This window comes from Musa acuminata, chromosome BXJ2-8 (genome assembly GCF_036884655.1).
Source record: "Musa acuminata AAA Group cultivar baxijiao chromosome BXJ2-8, Cavendish_Baxijiao_AAA, whole genome shotgun sequence".
Classification (NCBI taxonomy): Eukaryota; Viridiplantae; Streptophyta; class Magnoliopsida; order Zingiberales; family Musaceae; genus Musa; species Musa acuminata.
In genome coordinates this window covers 31,222,071-31,237,560 of record NC_088345.1, presented here as the reverse complement: position 1 = coordinate 31,237,560, position 15,490 = coordinate 31,222,071, and the positions used below count along the sequence as shown (strand labels likewise).

General features: G+C 37.7%; 1 protein-coding gene and 1 long non-coding RNA gene across 3 annotated transcripts; both read right to left on the bottom strand.

The window, feature by feature from the left end:
• Nucleotides 1-8,025: 8,025 nt before the first annotated feature.
• Nucleotides 8,026-9,363, bottom strand: LOC103973519 (protein CURLY FLAG LEAF 1-like). Its single transcript, XM_009388103.3, has 2 exons — nt 8,904-9,363; nt 8,026-8,708 (listed from the first exon to the last, which is right to left on the bottom strand). The coding sequence occupies exons 1-2, from the start codon at nt 9,108-9,110 to the stop codon at nt 8,310-8,312; spliced, it is 606 nt and encodes a 201-aa protein (XP_009386378.2). The 5' UTR covers nt 9,111-9,363; the 3' UTR covers nt 8,026-8,309.
• Nucleotides 9,364-11,841: 2,478 nt separating this feature from the next.
• On the bottom strand, nt 11,842-15,449 carry LOC108951922 (uncharacterized). Of its 2 annotated transcripts, none has more exons than XR_010488963.1 (3): nt 15,033-15,449; nt 13,329-13,581; nt 11,842-12,582 (listed from the first exon to the last, which is right to left on the bottom strand). It is a non-coding gene; the product is annotated as an uncharacterized LOC108951922 (long non-coding RNA). The 2 variants fall into 2 exon arrangements; XR_010488962.1 differs by having other exon boundaries at nt 11,842-12,545; nt 15,033-15,447.
• Between the last annotated feature and the right edge of the window lie 41 nt (nt 15,450-15,490).

The following is a 15,490-nucleotide window of genomic DNA, read 5'->3' as shown; positions in this document are numbered from 1 at the left end:
ATCATTGGCATGGGTGATATCCATTTAAAGACGAACCTTGGTTGCAAGTTTGTGCTTAAGGATACAAGGCATATGGTTGACTTGAGGCTGAATTTAATTTCAGTTGGAAGGCTAGATGATAAAAACTATGATAGCAGATTTCACAGAGGGCAATAGAAGCTCAATAAGGGTTCTCTTGTCATAGCTAGTGGAAAGAAATGTCATACTTTGTACAGGTTGCAGGGTAAAGCTTATGGTGAGCAGTTAAATGCTACAGAGAAAGACTTCAGCATGGAGTTGTGGCATAGGTGACTGGGACACATGAGCGAGAAGGGACTACAAGCTCTTTCCAAGAGAGAGGTATTGCCAGACATCAGATGTATACATCTGAACCCTTATATTGATTGTTTGGCTGGTAAACAACACAGAGTTTCATTTGCTTGTCCTGCTTTATCTAGAAAAATGTATGCCTTAGACCGTGTTTATACAGATGTATGTGGTTCTTTGAGGACAAAAACTCCTGGTGGATCTGTTGATGTTCTTGGTATAAGTGATGCACTTTATTTTATCACTTTTATAGATGATTTTTTCAGAAAAATTTGGGCCTATGCTTTGAAGACCATAGATCAGGTTATTAATATCTTCAAAGAGTTTCATGCCAAGGTTGAAAGGGAGATAGAAAGGCAATTGAAATGCATAAGATCAGATAATGAAGGTGAGTATACAGAATTATTTAATGATTATTGCAGGTCACATGGGATCCAACATGAGATGATAGTTCCTGGTACACCTCAGCATAATGTAATTGCAGAGAAGATGAACCGCACCATCATGGAAAAGATCGGATGTATGCTTTCACAGGCCAAGCTACCCATAAGGTTTTGGGATGAGGCTTTGAGGACTATAGTTGATGTGATCAACTTATCACCATGTACAACCCTAGATGGTGATGTTGCACAGCATGTATGGTTAGGGAAAGATATTTCCTATAGGTATTTGAGAGTGTTTGGTTGTCGTGCATTTGCATATATTCCAGACAATGAGAGGTCCAAGTTGGATGGTAAGACTAAAGAATATATTTTTCTTGGTTACTCATATGATCAGTTTGGTTACGGGATCTAGAAAAACAGAAGGTGTTCAGAAGAAGCAGAGATGTGATCTTCTTTGAGGATCAAACCTTTGAGGATTTGAAGAAGAAGGTACCAGCCAAGACTTCTGCAGAAGAATTAGCAGATTGTGACCCAGTTACTCCTCCAGTATATCAGGGTGATGGGGGAGATGTGCAGGAAGATGGTGTAGAGCCTGATGTTAATCTACTTGTAGGACATGTTGAGCAAGAAGAAGTTTGAGAGTAACTTCTCGTAGAATCTCAGTTGAGAAGATCTTCTAGATAACGTCAACCTTCCAGAAGATACTCTACGGATGAGTATGTGATGCTTACTGATGCAGGTGAACTAGAGAGTTACCAGAAGTAGTTGAAAATGAGCAGAAAGAGAAGTGGTTAGTTGCTATGCAGGAAGAGATGGATGCTCTTCAGAAGAACCACACTTATGATTTGATGCTACTATCAAATGAAATGAAGACCTTAAAGAACAAGTGGGTTTTCAGGTCGAAGACTCAAGAATATTGTTCTCAACTAAAGTACAAAGCTAGATTGGTTGTAAAAGGCTTTGGTTAAAAGAAAGATATTGATTTTGATGAGATTTTTTCTCCTATGGTTAAAATATCTTCTATTCATGTTACTCTTGGTATTACTGCTAACCAAGACTTGGAGGTTGAGCAGTTAGATGTGAAGACATCTTTCCTTCATAGGGATTTAGATGAGGAAATTTATATGGAGCAACCAGAAGGCTTCAAAGTCAAAGGTAAAGAGAACTTTGTCTGCAAATTGAAGAAGAGCTTGTATGGACTAAAGCAAGCTCTAAGATAATGGTACAAAAAGTTTGACTCATTTATGATAGAAAATAGATACAAAAGAATAGCTTCAAATCATTGTGTGTATATCAAATGGTTTGGTGAGGATTTTATTATTCTCTTACTTTATGTTGATGACATGCTTATTCTTGGGAAAGATATGTCTAAAATTGATAGATTGAAGAAAGAATTGAGTGAGTCTTTTTTAATAAAGGACATACGACCAGCAAAGCAAATACTGGGTATGCAGATTTTCCATGACAAAAAAAATAAGAAGATTTGGTTGTCACAGGAGAAATACATCGAGCAGGTATTGGAAAGATTCAGTATGAGCAATGCAAAACCAGTTAGTTCTCCTCTTACAGGTCACTTCAAGTTGTGCTCAGAACAGAGTCCGTCAAGCGACGAGGAGAAGGAGAAAATGCAAAAGGTTCCTTGTGCTTTAGCAGTTGGGAGTTTAATGTGTGCAATGGTATATACAAGGCCAGACATCGCATATGCAGTTAGTATTACTAGCAGATTTCTTGTAAATCCAGGCAAAGAGCACTAGACAGTAGTAAAGTGGATTTTTTGATATCTCAAATGGAGCTATAAGGTTTGTTTAAGCTTTAGAGGTGGACCACATATGTTGACAGGTTACACAGATACAAATATGACAAGAGATATAGATACGAGGAAGTCTACTTCAGGTTATGTACTTACTTTTGCAGGGGGAGCTATGTCATGGCAATCCAGGTTGTAAAGGTGTATTGCTCTCTCCACAACCGAAGTAGAATATATTGCTGCAACAAAGGTATATAAAAAAATATTATGGATGAAAGAATTCTTACAAGAATTGGGGTTAAAATAGAAAAATTATGTGGTACATTGTGATAGCCAAAGTGTCATCCATTTGTATAAGAACCCAATGTTTCATTCCAAGTTAAAGCATATAGATGTCAGATACCACTGGATTTGAAATGTATTTGAAGAGAAGTAGTTGCAGCTTCAGAAAATTCACACAAATGACAACGGAACAAACATGTTAATAAAGACTTTATCAAAAAAAAGACAGGAGATATACCGACAGTTGGTCGGCATGACTTCATATTGAGGAGTCATGGGATAGCCTCCCTTATGGGCTGAAGGGGGAGGCTGTTGGGCTGATAGCCCATAGTGGGTTCAGCCTATGATAGGCTTTATCAGGCCACAGCCCACACCCCTTTTACTGGTGTGTGGTGGCTACGAAAAACTGCATAAATAAGGCAGCAACAAGGGCAGCAACGTGGTAACCCTTGTAGCAGTAAAAGTGAGGAGAAAAAGGTAGAAAATGAAGAGAAAGAAAGGAAAGAAAACAAGGACAACGCAGAGAGACTGTTCTGAATCATCCAGTAGTATTCTCATCTCAAGTTAGATCAAATCTATAATAGATTCTTACTGTGGAGGATTTAGATATTGAGCACAGTGATGTGATCCTTGTATCATAGTTATTCTCTTGTGATTATTGCTAGGGTTTTAGGCAAGAGATTGAGATTTGTATATTCATTACTATTATAGTGGATTATCTCTAGTTTGCCCCATGGATTTTACCTTTCACATTGAAGGGGCTTTCCACGTATATCTTGATGTTCTATTTAATTATGATTTCATTTAATTTCACTGTGTATTATGGTCTTCTAGTACTTATTTGTATACAAAGGTTATTCTGCATTATATCCCATCAAGCGCGGTAATGAATCTCCTTTTGTCGAGATCCCTAGCATAATTAAGATATGAAAAACCTCTAAACGAGACATTAGTTTCTCTAAAATCTAAAAAAACCTTTTGGGTTTTTAAAATGTACTAAAGAACCTATTTAACAGCTTCTTAGTGAATCCTTTTTGGGTTTGTCATGTATCGACTCACTACACTGATGACATGAGAAAGGTCAGGGTACGTACAGACCATAGCATACATCATACTAGCCACTATACTTGCATAAAGAATTTTTCATTTTACTACTTTCTTATTTTTGGAGACTCAAGAACTCTGACAATTGAAATGTGTAGCCAGTAGAGTATGAGCAATCTTTGAAGATTTTATACAAAATCATTCCACCACTTTCTTTATGTACGTCTCTTGTGATAAATATAGTTTTTTAGTAGCTTATGATAAATCTCCATGCCAAATTGTTCCATCACTTTCTAATATATAAATTCTTGTACAAAATTTCCTTGCCAAATTACTTTTATTAACATATATTTTTGTAGTCCCAAGTCCTTTATTTCAAACTTTCTCTTAAGGACTTTCTTAAACCTATTTATTTTAGACTTATCTCTTGTAACAACAAGCATATTATTATGAAATTGATTATCTTTTTTAGATATGCACAACTATCATAAAATAATATGCTATATCTAGAATTATGCATAAATTGATCAAATCGTTTATATCATTGCCTTAGAGTCTATTGAGATCGTAGAGAGACTTCTTCTGTAAGCAAACATGGTTCTCCTTCCCTTTTTTCTGGTTGCTTAATATAGATCTCTTCTTCAAGTCTTAGTGAAGAAATATCATCTTCACATTTAGTTGGTCTAACTTGAATGTTGCTACCAAGGCTAACAAGACTCAAATGGAAGTATATTTAATAACTAAAAAATATATATTTATAATCAATACATGCTATCTACCTATACCCCTTAGCCACTAAGCAAGTCTTGTAGTTGCCTCATTCCTTGATCTTAAAATCCACATGCACCCGATCAATTTCTTGTTAGGTGGAGGCTTCACCAATTCCCAAGTATAATTTTTTAACAGTGATTAAAACTCCTCTATCATCATTTGATGTCACTTTTTAGAGTCTAGGCTACCAAGGGCCTCCTTGTCTAAAGTTGGTTCTTTTGCACTTTGCAACTCCTCAGCAATAGTAAACATGTAAATGATAGCATTCATGTACTTTGGGTTTGGATGTGATCCACGACATGACAGGGATAACCTAAAGTCTGGTTACTCCTTGGGCACTAAACTTTAAAGTCTTTTACCCTTAAGAGATAACCTAATGATAGCCAAATGATAGCCATATGTTTATTAGGTAGCATGCAATCGATACTACATCGATCTAGAATGACTTTGGAAGCTTAACTTTTAAGAACATGCATAGTACTTTTTCTAATATGGTATAGTTCATTTTCTCTATTACCTCATTTTGTTGTGGAGTGTGAGGCACTATATGATGGTGAATGATTTCTTCCTTCGTATAGTAGCTATTGAATCTACCATTATAAATTTCTAGACTATTATTGGTATGGAGTGTTTGAACATGCCTCTTAATTTGTTTCTCTACCATATTTGTTTACATCTAAATTTTTTCAAAAACATCACTCATTTGTTTAAAAATATACACTTACTTGAGAAGTGATCAATGAAGATGAGCATATGGCAAGCTCTCCCTTGAAATGCAACTGGTGAGGGACCCCACAAATCTAAATGGATGTAATTGAGGGTTCTCTTTGTGTGATGTTGTCTAGTGAAAAAAAAAAACCCGGTTTACTTTCTAAAAATATAGTGTTCATATTATTCTTGTTTTGATAATTTTATATCGATCAATAAACATTTCTTGTTTAATATCATCGTATATTTCTCTCTCATGTGACCTAGCTTCATGTGTCAGCAACGAACTCGTCTCCTACTACTATTCAGTTGGTTTTTCTTTTCAGCCTTCCTCATCACATGAGCTCCCTTTTTTATTTTAAAATTTTCATTTTGGCTAAAGTAGTCATAGCCTAAGCAGATAGGAAAATTATTGTGCATCCTATTGTCATACTTTGCTAAGGTCCTTACAATCCTATTGTGCATCTTAATATTAACTGATCCTATTTAGATGACTTGCACGATGAGTTGTTCCCCATAAGCACATTTTCTCCTCCTTGGATGGGTTCATACGTGGAGAACTAACCTCGATGTGGTGTCATATGAAATGAATGCCCAAAGTCCAAATGCCACTCATCTTATGACCTGGTTGTGACATATGGAGGCCGTAAGTACCTTCATCTCGATTATTTTTTTTTTCAACGTATGAGGCTGTTCAATAGTTTGCTTTTCTCTTCACTAGTTTCTTTTTTAAGTTTGACGGTTTATTTTGATATAACTATTCTTTCTGCAGTGATAGTACTGAATATTTTTTTATCTAGATATGGATCTAGATTTGCTTTGGCCTTCCTTTCCTGGACTCACTTTTTTCCTTTGAAGTTCAAATCTTCAACGTGACTTTTGGAGGTTCCAATTGTCAAGTCTATCACTTCTTTGGACACTAGAGCTGAAATCATAGTATCTAGAAAAATGATGCTCTTCCCATATAAAATTATTTCATAAAAAGTTTTATATAAAACTGGAAGAGAACATAATAATAACAAGGCCTTATCTTCTTCTTCTTCTTCAATGGCGATGCTTATATTTTCTAGATCCATTATTATAGTTTGGAAGATGCTAATGTGCTGGTTTATCGAGATTTCTTCTGTCATTCATAACATGTACAACCTCTACTCGAGGGCCATCTTCCCCATGCTACTAATTTAGCTCAAACTTGTACTCCCAAGTGTTTTGTTGGATATGTACAGGAATAAAATTGTCATGATCAAATTCTTCTTTCTCTTCATTGGTACTTGTCATTTTTTATGGTGTTATGAAGTTTCTCTTTTGCTAAGATAGTTTTCATCTTCATCGTCCACAAAAAGTAGTTAATGTTTCGGTACAATCTTTTGATCTCGTATCTGGTGGTAACCTAATAATTTGACTCTAATAAAACTTAATTAAGAATGATTAATAGGTTGTCTGGTCACGAGATATAGATCCAGTCGGTAAAACAAACATTTAACATGGGTTGGATTATGACACATGTGTCGTTTCTACCTCCACGAAGATTAGAAGAGCCATAATACAAACAAAACCCGCAAATTAACTTTGCCCAAATACAACCAAAAACAGGAAGTAACACCTTACTTGATTTGATTAAGCGACTTAGTTATAGTCAGTTTCATAGAGTTAGGGCTTGATTTTTCTTTTTTTATAAATATTTGACATATTTAAATTTTGATAAATAAAATATTTGAGTGCTTTTAGATTGTTCTCTAGAATTTTTAAAGAAGATGAGTAAAAAAGTTTTTTATAATATTTTTAAAAAGATAAAAAAAATCAGAGGATAGGGATTTGCGCTTGAGTGAGATAAATCAAGAATATTATGATGAATCTTACGGTGAAGAATTTGATTTTTAATCTCTGGACAAAGGCAAAAAGAGTTGAATCACGTTACTCTTATATAAATCTTTTAGTATACATTTTTATTATTAATATCTGGGTATTCTTTTTGTGTTACAAGTAAATCTCTCCCTTCTAATAAAAACTTTCCAAATAAAAAGGGTTTCAAATAGTAATGCCACGTAGGATTACCTAAAATTCAGCATATCTTTTGCCACATTAATAGCAGAATTTTTTTGTGGAAATCTCTGATGCCAAGTATCTTCGTTGGAGAGCTATTAATTACGGGGACAACCACAAAAAGACCCAATCAATGATCTCACATGTATTCCATGTAGGTCGAACGGTGGTTAGAAGGCCTCGTCAGTCACACACGTTATGTGCATCGATTAAGATGTATCATCTCGGCAACACTTCATCGAGATCCGTACTTGTCCAAAAGGATAACAGTGTGCACGAGGTGAAGTTTGGAGATGGAAGTTTTCTGGTCGTCTGTTGTAGGACGAATCTGATGCATTTGAAGTTTGATCTGCCGTTTTTGATGAACAAAATGGTTGGTTGATGTTCTTCCAACGTTTTTGATGAACAACATGGTTGGTTGATGTTCTTCCAACGTTTTTGATGAACAAAATGGTTGGTTGATGTTCTTCCAACGCTTTTGATGAACAACATGGTTGGTTGATGTTCTTCCAACCCTTCTGGCGCTATATCTTGAGAATTAATTCCGGTAGTGAACTTATGGATCCATAAGCATCGTCCCGGTTTCTTTCAGGTCAGGTATTCATTAGTCATGTTAAACCACTTTGACGTCATGCAATAAAAGATCTGTAACCCCTCGATCACAAGATCATCTCGTCTGATACGATCACTTCTGAATCCAAAGAGTTGCCGCTCACTTTTCAATCCAAATCCACCACTAAATGGATCAAAGTAGCTGTCTGATTGGAGAAGAAATACTAGTGGTTGCTACATCGATAGACATTTACTGCATAACCTACTCTTCTTGTCACAGAAGATCAAACATACTTTAGCCTATACGACCATCTACTACTACATACATATAACAAGGGAGATAGATACACCTGTATTATCTACATCGGCAAGACGAATTCCTCATCTTCCTTGATCTTAAGGTGTCATAGTAAATGTAAGTAAGAAAAGCATGGCTAAACTTTGGGTCATGGCCTCCGTCCATCGGCTGAGCACTAATCCTTACAACATAGAAGCTTAAGTGCTGGTTTAATCAACGCTGACCAGCTGCGGTCCGGCGGGTGCACAAACTTGCAGTTGGGACATGACAAGGAGGCCTTGGTCATCATCACCAGCATGTGGCAACGCATGCAGACGGAGGCCACCATCTCTCCGGGATCGGCCTCGTCCGACGTCCGCAACATGCAGGAGTTGCGAGCATTGCCATGCTTCATTTGTTCGGCTTCTGCTTCATGGAGGTGGCTTCTGGGCGACATGAGGTTGAGATCCAGGTCGAGGCTCAGCCGAGAACTCGGTGGCGGTGGCGGTGGCGGTGGCGGCTCCGAGCTCAACTTGCTTGGGTGCCTGGAGGTCCTCCGGTTCGTCCTGGTGTTGTAGAAGTGTATCTGTCCAGACTGCAATATTGAAATTTTCACATCAATTATATCCTAATCGTTTGCTATTCTCTCTCAAGCAAGCATCAAACATGCATGCTTAACTCTATTTAAAACATTAATTTACACAACAATCTTTTTCGTTTTCATGTAATAGAATATGATGTTGTCGTAAATGAGTAATGATACGTCACAAATTCTCCACAAGTGTTTTACCTTGATATCGAGGCATCGTTGCCAATCCAAAGGCAAGGGAGCATCAAGATTAAGCTCAATCTCCTCTTCTTTCTCCTCGGCTTTCACCAGCTTCGTTTCCTCGGCGAACAAAGCTTCTGCATGATCTTCTCCATCTCCACGCTTCCTTTTCTTAGTAAGGAAAACGAGATCGGCGCATGGAGAAAGTGCTGCTTGCACGGACACCATGGAGACTGCACCAAAGGAGCACTTGAGCTCTCAAACTATCACACCCTTCTACAATCTCATTTGAGCTGCTTATAAAGGCTCATTTTTAAGTGCAGAGAACCGTAAAAGAGGATCTAATGGAGCATGCCATTAAAGAATTTTGGAAAGGACCCCCCTCACCTCTCTCCATGACACACCACCAACATACACCAATGACTATTGACATGGCAATTAGTCCATGTTTAGTGATCACCATGCATCAACATTTTGTTTGAACATTCTCTTTCGCATGCAACTAATGCCATGGCATGGTTGGTGTGTGCGTGCTGTGGAGGATATAAATGAGTCAGATAGAAGAGATGAGGGAGCAAGCAGTTGAGGGGGGGGGGGGGGGGGGGGAGTGAATGCCATGCCTCTTTCATTAACTCCATCTTTCTCATTTGGGTCACACAGTGAACTCAAATTTAAAGCACCCCAACACCCAAAACAATCACATCTTCCGAAGTAAATGGACACCCTCCCTCCCTCCCTATTCTCCCCTTTTCAATAATCCCTCCTCCAATTCTTGCCCAGATTTACTCCCACTGTTTTCAAGTAAAATTAATGGCTCCTCCACTGATCGTCCCAGTGCTTTTTCCCCCTTTTTTTTTTTTAATTTTTATTTCTGTCCCTTTTGTCTTCTTCGTTTACTTCAGTTCTTCATCTTCAGTATGTTGGACAAGCATTATTCTGCAAGCACTGTTAGATAGCAAAATTTTCTTTCTGGAACAAAAAATATGGTATCCAACAAATCATCCTAAAATACTAAAGGGTGATTTGCCCCCGTATTGTGATCGGCAGATGACGAGGAAATTGGGTACCACTGTATATTTCATTCACCGCTCGTCAGTTTCCATCTCAAAATTGGGTGCTTATATTGTCATCCTCAGAGCCCTGGAAACACTTGTATCATTTTGTCAAGATGAGCATAGATCAGCAGATGGATTTACTAGGAATGTAGTTAGCAGTTGGCTTGATGAGGATCATCAGAAACAGTAGATGCATGAGCAAGATGTGATCATCAATTTGCAGCAGAGATCAGACAAAGATCTGTCTATAATTGATTCCTGAAGTAAGATCATAATTATGATCCTATGAACCAAGAATTTACGACTGGAAGAATGTTCTGTCTATAAAAATGTAGACCGTAGGCTGAGGAAATGTCAGATTATTAAGAAAATGATGGATATCATTAGAATTTAGCTAATAATTGGGAACTGAGTGATCATTTATATATTTATATACATATTTACCGTTTAAGAGGAAACCATGTGACGTGTGCTTCAAATTTCTGATTACAAGTCGATCTAATCAATCTTAAGTCAACATCTTAAGGAAACATCAACCAATCTACAATAGTGAGTGATACTGCAAACTCAGATGTAGCTTATTACTTCTCCCTGTTAAACTGATAAGATATAGTGTTTTCAATAGCCACTGAGGACAATGGAACCTGAATCATCTGCAGCGGAAGAAATCCAACTTTGGAACACAGCTAAGCTGCTTTCACTTTATGACATCTGCATTTTATTGCATGAATTGGCTACTCATAACTCCCTTGAATCACATCAGTGCAATCACAATCTGGAGGCAACAGCTGTCGGTTCTTCATTTGCGAAAATCTAATATTTTTTTTCTTCTCATAGCCCAATATTTTAAAATTAAGTTACTAAACTAGATATGTTAAGGATTCCATAATATCGATCCTAAGTCTCGATGAAGAGCTACGTTACGTCACACCATTGACGATAAGTATAAAACTATATTGGTACGAGAAAAGATAGAGGGGAACTAAAGATTTTATAAGAAAAGATAGAAAAGATAGAAAGGGAGACTAAAAATTTTATAAGAGAGTATAAATAAAGATTCAAATATTATTAACTTGTTTAAGGATATGATTTGTGATTTAGCTCACAATGTACAAAAATTCCTTAGACTTGAAGAAAGAGTAGTTTTGGGAATATACAACTGTTAAGCTAGGAGTGGTGTGTTTAATCCTCAGAAGGTGTAGAGGTTCTCAACATTAAAGGCTGGAAGAAGAAGGTCACATACTTCATGGTTGGAGTTCACCTGCCACAATTAAGTCCCCCATGAATTGCCTTCAATGCTGGTTTTAGAAAAGGTGGCCATTCTTGCTGTGAAAGAGTCATCACTCCACGACCTATCTCTGTCGAATGCCAAAACCTACCTCTTGTGCTACTTGTGCACACTCCTTTAAGATTCAGCCATCGCACAACATCAGAGAATTAATGTTGCAAGCAACAAGCAACTCATTCTGACAAATGAATGGTTCATCCACGATGCCCTCCATAGAATATTCGTCATCTATATCGTTTAGGAAGAGGTCAATTAGCAGTAATGTACGTCAAGGATCCTTATAACTCATATGGTTCCAATCTCATTGATGTTTGGGCAAACATACCGAACTCTAAGAATGTGAGGTAACATATTTTTAGCAGTAGCATGTTGCAAGTTAGGTGAAAAAGAATGCTATCTTGACAAAGCAGTCTAAAGTCGCTTTGTGTGTTTTAAGGTGACGGGTACTGTTGCCTAACTAATCTGGTTGGACTCAGCCTGCACTAGTCGACAGTAATAGCACTCAATTTTCTTCAACATCATGGTAAGAGAACATCCATAGCCAACCGCAAATGATTGAAAAGTAAGGACATGCCATTGTTGGTGTTAAAAGATCCCATAGGATTCCTCAAAAGACTCAAGAAGCAGATAAAATGATGAGGGCGAGACGAGACAGACCATCAAGGTATTCAAGTCACACCATACATATATGACATTATCATCCTGGAGGTCGATGCTTTGCATTTGTAGAGCACCACGATGACTGCTGGGTATGGGCCGCAAAGTAGCGCAAGATCATTTCACCATGGCCAGCGCCAACCATCTGGAGAACTGTAATTCTTATCATCAGAAATATAGTTTGCTCACCGGACATGCCTTCATGTAATTTGAGCCACACACGATCAAGAGAGTTGTTCACCGTGCTAACAATTTATATCAAATACAAATAAATACAAGTTCGTTCGGAACACAGATTATCTAAGCAGGACATCATCATATCAGGATAACATCAGAACACAGCATGCGGTCAAAGTGCATTAAGAGAGGGAGATCCCTCAGCTGGTCCGAATGCTGTCAAGAAGCTACCATAAACGACTGTGCCAGAAAAGATACTTCAAACTAGTGTCATACCGCTTTCACCACCGGGAGGTTTGCAGGCACCACAGCTTGAAGAGGATGCTTCCTGTCATTGAAAATCATTATCACTCGTTTATTTAAGCTTTGTCGTGCTTCTTGTCGTTTCTATAAATCCTGGTGGTGCAACATCTTTGAAGAGATCATTGCCTGTGAGTTCTGGTATCTTCAGAGCATGGATTTAATCAGAAGTCTCGACCACAGTTTCTTCACAAAACAAGAAATTGTTTAGACCGGCAGTAGGCTGCAATGGTAACAACAGTTCAGAAATTGAAACTTGCAAGGAGCCAGTATATATGTGTATTTGCTCTAGAAAGAAGATAGTCAGAAGGAAGCCCCAGAATAATGAAAAACCTAGAAACCTGAAGGTAAGGAAAAAAGAAGTCGAGACGCCAAAATTTTAGCAACGACTGACTGACTTTAAAGATATCTACAGTTGGTAACCATCTAGGAGTGTTCCTCCAAGGACCTTGTGATTTATCTCCATATTTCATGCTTGCCAATGCCAACTAAGTTCCCTGGATTCTGGATCAGATAACTGTTTCTTCGATCTAGGTTACATACTCAGTACAGTCCCACTTAATTCTTGCTGCTTGGCCACCCAGACCGGTGACATTGATTTCTCAGGGAAAACCATTCCATTGCCTTTAAATGAGATATGGCTAGTTGCACTACATCATGGCTGACTTGTACTCTAAAGATGATTTTTTTTTATTAAACAAAAGATTCATATATCAGCAATCAATCAAATGCAAAGTCTGGAGTAACCAATCACAAATCTTGTTTTAACTTAAGAGATTGATACAAAAAAATCTCTCAAGCAAGACTATAGATCATCCTAGTGTGGGTAACTATAGCGTTTGACACTTCATTTGCAGTTCCAAAAAAATCGATTTGAGATCATGCAAAGCAATGAAGCACAGCAGTGATAAATTTCCAAATGTTACAAGTATAATTAAGCTCAGAAAGAGAGAAAAAAAGAACAATTACAAGAATATCTAACTTCTGGAACAGGATGACTTGTGGATCTGCTTTTCTAGTTTTCTTCAAACAGGACTCAGATGTCTTAACTTTTGTGGAATACCAGAACTCCAGGCTTAATAGGGAATAATATCTGATTCGTGAATCTGTCCAATCGCTAGGAGTCGAGAAAGAATTCTCTGATTCTAGTTGATCACCAATGTTGTGAACTACAAAGATGCCACTTTCCAGTCATTTCTTTTAACTTGGGACCTGTACAAGTCTTTGGAAGCAAAAAACCATATAATCAAAATGTGTCATTCTTGTACTTGCAGATAATGAAATGGATAATGCAAATTAAATTTTAATGTGTTATTCATGTTTGACTCTACTTAGATCATAGCAAGGCATGTAACAATTTGTTATAAGTTTGTTTAACATGAAACACTCATTTGTTGATGACATGTAACACAACTTTTTCAGGCATCAAAGACAAATTCATTTATAAGTATCAAACTGCCAAAATATCTTCCTTATCAGATGCAAAGAAAAAGGATTCAAACATCATTACTATCGAAAGATATAATAGGGACAAACCATAGTGGATATGTATGACTAATTGCAGACCAATTTAACTGGAGTCACAGAAAAAGGGGAGAAGCGATAGATATCCAAAAGTCAAAAGAACACAAGAAAAAGGCTTTCCTGGGCTATGCCCTCAGAGAATATTTGACAGCAAATAATTTGGAAGTGGTTAACTCCTAGAACCACAATCTTGACATAAATGATTGTGGCAACTAACACCCAATTCAACCTAACAGCAAGTAATTGTCACTCAGTGATCTTAACCAAACAAAATTTATTCTAGCTTGAATGTTGTTGGTTCCTGAAACCATCTCTGACATGCACAACTGGGACTCACCTTAATACTAATAGACAACACCATGTTTCATCTAATAAAAAAAACAAAAGCGCAACCTTTGGTTAGTATAAACTCTTCAAAGAAAGAAAATTACATAATGAAATTATGCCTACGGATAAAGGCCCTAAAAATATCACGGATAAGCAACTAAGGATGGTATTAAAATCCAGTTTGGCATAAGTTCTATCGACTTTCTTTTGTCGTCAATGAAGTAAAAAGTGCAAGAAAATTATGCACCTTAACAAGTTGGGAAGTTTTTTTGGTGGAGAAGACAAATTTGCATTTTTGATAAAACAAACACAACAAAATCAGAGTAAATCCACATGATACACGGTTCTAAATATATGGGGCGTAAAGCATGATGGATAAATCACTGTTAGCTGGTTCGAAGGAGATCTCAGAATGAACTCTCGTAATAGGTCTCATGTTTGGTACCAATCTTTTAATTCCTTAAATACGTAAGGCCTATTAAAATTCTGAAATCAAATCTGTGAAGCACACGGTGAACCACTTGTGCACTTCAACCGACGAATTTACAGTAAATTCATGCCAGTCCGTCAAAAACATATTTTTCACTGACCATACATTTGTGGCTGGCTTTTCAAACTAAGAAATCATTGCCTACGATATGCATCCGACGATCAAATGCAACATTAAATCTTTAATGGTGAGACAGACAGATTTATGTAGCCATGAATTGGTATTTAATCAGCAAGAAGAAAATAATTGTAAAACGCAAATACAGCAAATAATGCTTATTTCCCAAAGACTTGGATGAAAGCCGCAACAAACTCGGGCACTACAGGACCTACCTCCGAAACCTAATGTTGCATTACCACGCCGTCCTCCTCAGCGCTCATCAGGCCGCCGAAAACCAACTTATGGATCCCATCCGACGGCTACAATTGTCACGACCAAAGGAGAAGAACAACGACCCTCGGGTACTGGGAGAAGGGCGAGAACTGGCGAAAAGGACCAGAGGCGTTGGCAGGCGGGCGCGACAGATCCGACCTGGTGGGGCCGGGCGGTCGACGCGTGAGGCTTCTTCAACGGTGCGATCCTCCCCATCCCCATCCCCTCTCTTGTCTTCTCTTCCTCTTGCCTCCTAGGTATCGAAAGAAGATGATGTTGCGTTGCATTGCATCGCTTTGCTTTGAGAGCTGCGATCTCTCGCTTCTCGTTCCCTGTTGCGTTGAGATTTGTGTTCTTGATAAGATGCCCTCGACGAGTTAACACACATGGGAGTGGATTTGGGATAAAAGCCAATTCT

Coding starts and splice junctions, on each gene's coding strand:
- LOC103973519 (XM_009388103.3), bottom strand. CDS start 9,110: ATGGTGTCCGTGCAAGCAGCACTTTCTCCATGCGCCGATCTCGTTTTC. Junction 8,709..8,903: donor AACGATGCCTCGATATCAAG/GTAAAACACTTG, acceptor TCAATATTGCAG/TCTGGACAGATACACTTCTA.